This window comes from Dermochelys coriacea, chromosome 13, assembly GCF_009764565.3.
Source record: "Dermochelys coriacea isolate rDerCor1 chromosome 13, rDerCor1.pri.v4, whole genome shotgun sequence".
Taxonomy (NCBI): Eukaryota; Metazoa; Chordata; order Testudines; family Dermochelyidae; genus Dermochelys; species Dermochelys coriacea.
This window is the reverse complement of record NC_050080.1, coordinates 39720300-39728102: the sequence shown is the minus strand read 5'-3', so window position 1 is coordinate 39728102 and position 7803 is coordinate 39720300. Positions and strand designations below refer to the sequence as shown.

Sequence of the window (7803 nt, the reverse complement as noted above, 5' to 3'; positions counted from 1 at the left end):
AAAAAGAACTAGATCAATTCTATTAGCCAGGATGGCAGGTTGGGCAAGGATGGTGTCCCTAACCTCTGTTTGCCAGAAGCTGGGAATGGGCGATGGGAGATGGATCACTTGATGATTCCCTGTTCTGTTCATTCCCTCTGGGGCACCTGGCATTGGCCACCGTCGGAAGACAGGATACTGGACTAGGTGGACCTTTGGTCTGACCCAGTCTGGCCGTTCTTATGTTCTTAAGGAATTTTGTCTCTAAGAATTGTAGAGAACACTGCAGAAATTATTCTGTGAGTGGAATTCTTAATCTTCTCTTTTACTCACATAACCCTTTCCCACTACACCCACCTCCAGGAGGCTGAGTTTGCTGAGGGCTGAGGTCCAAGATGTCTCTTATAAAGAGGAGGAGATGAAAATTCAGCGCCTCAGCACTCTACAAAAACCATGGGATATCTAGGTCCCTGCAGCGTGAGAAGGGAGGAGGGACAAGTCTGGGTGTCGGTGCAGATCCCACCAGAAAACCCTCCAGCATCAGCAACATGAGACTGTGGCTGACCCTCGCTTTCTTACTAGCAGCCCTTCCAGGTAATTTTATCCCCTTCCCCGCTACATGGACTGGAGGCACCGGGGGATGCTGCACATCCCTAACCTGACCCAAAGGGCAGTGAAGTCAACGGGAACCTTTCTGCTGCTTCCAATAGGCTCTGAACCAGGCCCTGTGTGAATGTAATTCTCATTCTGTCTTTCCAGATGTCCGGTCACAGGTCCAGCTGGTGGAGTCCGGAGGGGGGATTCAAACCCCTGGGGGATCTTTCTGCCTCACCTGCAAAGCCTCTGGATTCACCTTCAGCAGCTCCTGGATGAACTGGGCCCATCAGGCTCCCGGGAAAGGACTGGAGTGGGTCATACAGATACACAATCCTGCTGTTGATTTAGCAGCATATTACAGTGATTCTGTGAAAGGGCGATTCACCATCTCCTGAGACGAGTCCAGCACCATGGTGTATCTGCAAATGAACAGCCTGAAAGCCGAAGACACCGCCCGGTATCACTGTGCGAGAGACACAGACATCAGAAACCTCCTGCGGTTAGCACAGAAACCTCCAGCGCGAATCCCCCTCCCACTCCGTGCCCACAGTCACGGCTGGAACAGAGCCGTTCAGACAGGAACCCAGAGCGTGAAGCCTCCAGTCCTTTAGGCGGGCTTCACCCCTCGGAAAATTCACTTTGATGATGAAAGTCCCACGGTTCTGTCAGAACCGAGACCTTCCTTAAACGTTCCCTAGTGATGCAGAAATAGATTCCTTCTCCAAAGTGTTATTCACACTTAGCTCTCTGTCCTTCATCCTCCTTTCCCAGCAAACTAAGCTGGAGAGGACAGGCAGGAAGCAGGAGCCATAGAGCCAAGGTGCAACGTGAACTACACTTTTTCACACCGGAATCTTGCCACAGTTTGCACTCCCCTAAAGAAAGGCCAAATCGTACTTCTTCAACACACTGTTTCATTTCCAAAGTGACTGGGATTCCTGAATAGCCAATGACACGTTCTGCAGGAAGAGGGAAATGAGGGTCACTCGTCCTAAATTCACAGGCAGAACGTGGGAATCCTCTTTACAGAATCTAGTGGATTCATCTTTAGCCAAACTCCAAGTTTCTTGCACTTGCCCATTCATAATAAAACACCCTGTGTACAGAGAGCGTCTCAGTTTCAGAATTGCCTTTAAAAAAAAAGAAGGAATCATGGTTTTCTGAGAGCACTGAAAGTTAACACCACTGTTGTCTGGTGAATTCCTGTGTCAGACAGTCATTCTGCGCCTCTGTGTTTTGATACATTTGTTCCAACTGAAATCACATTCAAGATTACAACAGGGCAGAACACAACCTGTCCCACAAGCGATGTCACCATGTAGCATCGCATCATCTTCCTTCCTTCTGGCCCACGTCTGCGAAAGATAGACCATTAACTAAGAGGGGCAAAGTGCAGGGGAATCATTTCACATATAAGCTTAGAAAGGATCAGGCCTGGAATATCACAAAAGAAAGTGTGGAGAGAGCTAATACAGGCTGACTGCTCCCTTCCAGCACAGCTGCCTTCACTACACACTTCACCACAGTGACTCAGCTGTGAAATGATGAATCCTGATCCATTCAAGTCAAAGGTAAAACTCCCATTGGCTCAGTGGGACTGCAATTCCATCCCCAGTGACGGAAAGATGTGTCAGACTCATAGCACAGGGACAGAACTGTTTGCCTTGCAACATCAAGGATTTCAGGATCAATACATCTGTATGTGGATCTATGAGAGAGAGAGAGAGTTTAAAGTGAGGGAGAGGGGACAGTAAAGGGAAGGAGGGAGAGGGAAATGCAGTGGGGCATCAGAGGAATATCTCATACTTTTCTTACTCAGGTAGGCCTATCCATCCTTGTTCTCTGTAGGTTAAATTCAGCCCTAAGCAGATATGTCAATACAAGGCTTATAGACACTTAATTCCTCAATATTGATTTGAAGGGATTCAAGTGGCCCAGAGATCTGCCGATGGGCCCTCGGAACAGTAGGAAATTTAACCCACAAAACCATAGCAGTTAATAAGTGTTTAATTGTGAGAGTAATGAACCATTGGATCAATTTATCAGGGTGGTGGTGGATTCTCTGTCCCTGACAATTTTTAGATCAACATTGGTAGATTTTTTTCTAAAAGATCTGCTCTAGGAATGTTTGGTGGAAGTTCTGAGGTGTGTGTTACACAGGAAGTCTGACTAGATGATCACAATGGTCCCTTTTGGGCTTAGAATTTATTGAGTAAAACTCAGGGAAATATCAGTTATCTGGGATTGGTGTTCATGTCTCTGTTATATAGAGCGGTGCATGCAAATTATCCCCTTACATTTCCTGTTTAAAGCCAGCGATTCCCCTGACCCTGCAGCTCTGGGGTTCAGAGTCCGCAGCCCGTGTCCGCGCACAGACCTGCCAAACCCCACGAGAACTCTCCCCACAGTTGGGAACATGGCACCAGGGTTATTTTTCCTTCTCATTGAAACAGCGTTCACAGGTACATCGATTTCCCCCAGGGTTTGTTACAATCTCACTTGGGAGCCAGGGTTTCTAGGAATCTCATTGTGTCTATTTTCAGGGGCTTTTTCACAGGCTCAGCTGGTGGAGACCGGAGGGGATGTGAAAGAGCCCGGAGACTCTCTCCGCCCCTCCTGCAAAGCCTCCGGGTTCACCTTCCGCGATTACTGAAGGAGCTGGGTCACACAGGCCCCTGGGAAGGGACTGCAGTGCCTAGGGGAAATACACCCAACTTCAACGACCAGCAACTACACCCAGCCCCTCAAGGGCCGCTGCACCATCTCCAGAGACAATCCCCACAACCTGGTGTATTTGCAGCTGCGCAGCCTGAGACCTCAGGACACCGCCCTGTATTATTGTTGGAGAATCCCGCAGTGAGCACAAAGCTAGTGCGGTCCGGACAGAAACTGACTTGGAGGCGGGTACAATCTTCACCTCCACATGAAGAGGGGAGATTCGGAGAGAAGGGCAGTTGACAGGCAAGGGTGGCAAATGTGGGTAGCCCAATGTGCAGCAAAGCACGGGATGGACTAAAGTCTATGGTAATTCAGTGACTTACAGGGTAAAGAATATAGGGCTTCTTCTTTAGCTTCTTCTTCTTCTCTTCAGCCCTAAACATCTTTACAGGGAGCAGTACAGTGTCACCATCCACGTCTGCCTCTAGGTCTGACTGACCCTGACAATATTTGCCCTATCGGTATCCTGTCCTCTGTTTGTCATCTACAGCGTCACCATCATTTTAGTCTTTTTGATTGCAGCGAATCCTGCACCCTGACTTCACATCCTATACTCCTTCAACTTCTTCATTGGTCAGGAAATCATTACACCTTACACGGGACATCTTCAAAAGAAATCTCATCTCTACTGCCTCCAGCCTTCTCATCTCCCCTTCTTTCAATGCAGCTGCTTCTAGACCACACGTAGTGCTGTTTGCAGACTGCTTTGGGGCATTTTCACTTTAGTTCCAAATGTCATGTTCAGCAAAGTGGGCCCATAGTTCTTCAATTCCCGCCATAGTAGGCTTCTTGACCAGGCCTGGACAGTGCTGTCAGAACTCAACCAGTAAACCAATGGGGTGGACCCTGTGGATAGGATCCTGTTCGTGATGCCAATTATATAAGCGGGGGAATGGTCCAGCTACTGTGGGGAACTTTCCTGGCTTATACACTGTCCCGGGGAAATGGGCTAGTGAAAGGATTTGAATCCTCACTCCAACTACCTTTACCCCCTTAGCTCGGCCTCACTCTGACTGACCCAGGCAATTCCAGCTCACACAGAGGACAGGACCCCCCTTGCCAGGTTTACAGTTGGAGTGTAAATGGGAAGTGGAGTGGGAATGGAAATATAAACAGGAATATAAATATCATCGTGCACAATAAACTTCCTTCACTGTAGCCTGAATCCTCCTCGACTCTCCCCTAAAGAAAAACACCCAGACACGCCGCTCTTGGCAGCTAATGTCAGGGAGGCTTCACGGCAAAACTTAACTCTGTCCTCAGACTCCCTCCCCCCGCCCCAGCTTCTCCCACCTGCACCCACAGGCGGGCCCCCAGACCTGCTGCAAAGCACGAGCCAGGCTTGCTCAGATCACGTTCCTAGTGTCATGGATCATTTCAGTGTAGCTGGTCACTGCCGGGAAGGGAAAGGGGCTTCCCTCCCAAATCCCTTCCAGCGCCATGAGAAATCTTCTGTCTTCAGCGGGTGGCCCAGCCCAATGGATCCCTGAGACAAGACTTCGCGCCTCCCCCCTACCTGACACTGACCCCCCTGACCAGACGTTGCGTGGCCCTTATGCTTGTGGAACCTGGCTCCAGAGCTGAGTTCCCCCAAACCCCAATATCAGGTTAAAAAAGCCAGACCCTCAGTTCCCATGAGAGGAAATACAGTCCCTGCAGGGAGCTGTTCATTCCTCCCAGGGTCCGAAAGTGTCAGCAGGACCCCAGCGCCCTGTGTCCGGCGCTGCAGAGACACACAAGACGGAACAGTCTGACTCCTGCAGCCGGAGCCCAAGGGCGAGTCAATCCGATCACTGGCAGCAGGAGTGTGTGACTCTTATAAAGCGGGGCATGCAAATGAGGGAGACACTTTCCTCTTTAAATCTCTGCCTCTCTCTGCCAGGCTGCACCCGGAGACACAATCCGCAGCCCCTCGGTCGGTGCAGTCACCAGCCAGTCCCCGGTGAACTTTCCCCTCCAGCACCCGGGAAAATGGGATTTTTGCTCCTTGTAATTGTCGCTGTCGCAGCTTTGGAAGGTATTTTCCTCCTCTGAAGAACCGGCAGAGTTAGAAGAATATTGTGTTAGCGCTGTTTTTATACCGACCTTAATGGCCTGTCTTTATTCCCAGGTGTCCGGTCCCAGACGCTGGTGGAGTCCGGAGGGGGTGTGAAGAAGCCCGGAGACTCTCTGCGCCTCTCCTGCAAAGCCTCCGGCTTCACCTTCAGCAGCTACGCTATGAGCTGGGTCCGCCAGGCTCCCGGGAAGGGACTAGAATGGGTCGCTGCTATAATGTACGATGGGAGTAGTACATACTACCTCGATTCAGTGAAAGGGCGATTCACCATCTCCAGGGATGACTCCAAGAGTGAGCTGTATCTGCAAATGACCGGCCTGAAGCCCGACGACACCGCCCGCTATTACTGCGCGAGAGACACAGTGACACCGAACCGGTTTGTGATCGTGCAAAAACCCAGGCTGCGGAACCGCCCTTCTCCCGGCGGCCGCGCGGGGGCAGCAGCGACACACACCCCGCTTCGGGCTGGGGCAGGAGACCCGGCAAGCGGGGGAATGTCCCACAAACCGCCCGTCACTTTTAACCCTTCCGTTCCCGGGCAACGTGTCTCCCCTTCCTGCCCAGAGCCCCGCTGAGCGCACAGATCCCTCGCTCCATCTGTGAGCCCCAATGCGGAGTGACTCCTGTTCTGTCCTTGGCTCTCCTGGGGCCCGTCTCTTTGTCAGTGTAAAGGGGACAAGCGCATTGCGGTTTGCATCAGACACAGCAGATGGAGTGAATAGATCCTAGGGCCAAATCCTCCGCTAGTGTAAACTCACCACAAGCGATTTCACGAGACTCAAGTTACTCCTGATGTACACCAGGGAGGCTCTGGCCCTTTCAGAAAACTGGGATGTTTATGGCATTAATGCAGCGGAAGGTGATTAGTTCATTACTGCCGATGTGGGGCCCCTCACCGTGCATCTCCGCCCTTCACACGCGGTCATTGCTTTTATCCCCCCAACGCCGCCGGGAGGCCGGGGAACTATCACAGCCCCTGGTTCAAAGACGGGGGGGGGGGGGGCTGAGGCAGAGAGAGATGGAGGCCGGGGAGTGGAAATGGGGCATTCAGGGTCCGGGCGGGGCGGTGGGGCAGAGATCACCCGGCCCCGGAATAGACCCCGCTCCGCTGCGCCTGGGGAAGTGGCACCGCCGGGACTTTCCAAAGCGGCTCGTGGGTTGTTTTCAGCAACTGCCCTGTGGAAATCCCAGCCCGGACCCTCCGCTGGTGTCAGTGGGTGGAGCGGAGACATCCCAACCCCCATGAAAGTGCCACCATGTCACAGAGGAACAGGAGGACTTGTGGCACCTTAGAGACTAACAAATTTATTTGAGCATAAATTTTCCTGAGCTACAGTTCACTTCATCGGCTGCATTCAGTGGAAAATACAGTGGGGAGAGTTATATAGAGAACATGAAACAACGGGTGTTACCATACACACTGTAACCAGAGTGATCACTTAAGGTGAGCTATGACCAGGGGGCGGGGGGGACCTTTTGTGGTGATAATCAAGGTGGGCCATTTCCAGCAGTTGACAAGAACCTCTGAGGAACAGTTTGGAGGGCTCGGGGGGGTGGATAAACATGGGGAAATAGTTTTTCTTTGTGTAATGACCCATCCACTCCAAGTCTCTATTCAAGCCTAAGTTAATTGTATCCAGTTTGCAAATTAATTCCAATTCAGCAGTCTCTCATTGGAGTCTGTCACAGAGTCACCATGGAGATAAAAGACCCGCCCCTCAGCCCCCGATGGCATCACTCAGCCTAGCGCTGGCCCTCAAGGCATTGGGGACAGTCACGTTACTAAGGGCTGGGGACAGGAACACGGTGGGATTTAATGGGGCCACTCAGGGAGTGGCAGCTGCTGAGGGAGAAGCAGAGGCCGTTGGTGGGGGGTCAGGGGGCACTAGGGTCACCGACCACAACTCCCAGTGAATGAAATATGGTGCAGGACTTCCCAAAGTCTCTCCTAGTTTTAGTTACAAGGTACAACTTCAAAAACAGACTCCAACAAGAGACTGCGGAATTGGAATTAATTTGCAAACTGGATACAATTAACTTAGGCTTAAATAGAGACTGGGAATGGATGAGTCATTACACAAAGTAGAACTATTTCCCCATGTTATTTCTCCCCCCCACCCCACCCCCCACTGTTCCTCAGATATTCTTAGGTTTCAGAGTAGCATCCGTGTTAGTCTGTATTCGCAAAAAGAAAAGGAGTACTTGTGGCACCTTAGAGACTAACAAATTTATTAGAGCATAAGCTTTCGTCAGCTACAGCTCACTTCATCGGATGCATTTCAGATATTCTTGTTAACTGCGGGAAATAGCCTACCTTGCTTGTCACCAGGAAAGGTTTTCCTCCTTCCCCCCCCCCCCATGCTGCTGGTGATGGCTTATCTTAAGTGATCACTCTCCTTACAGTGTGTATGATAAATCCATTGTTTCATGTTCTGTGTGTGTGTGTATATCAA

General features: G+C 51.0%; 1 gene segment (V, D, J or C); it reads left to right on the top strand.

The window, feature by feature from the left end:
• The first annotated feature begins 470 nt into the window (after positions 1-470).
• Positions 471-1042, top strand: LOC119841692. The segment is given in 2 exon segments: positions 471-573; positions 739-1042. Coding segments are annotated over 2 exon segments (279 nt in total).
• Positions 1043-7803: the final 6761 nt, after the last annotated feature.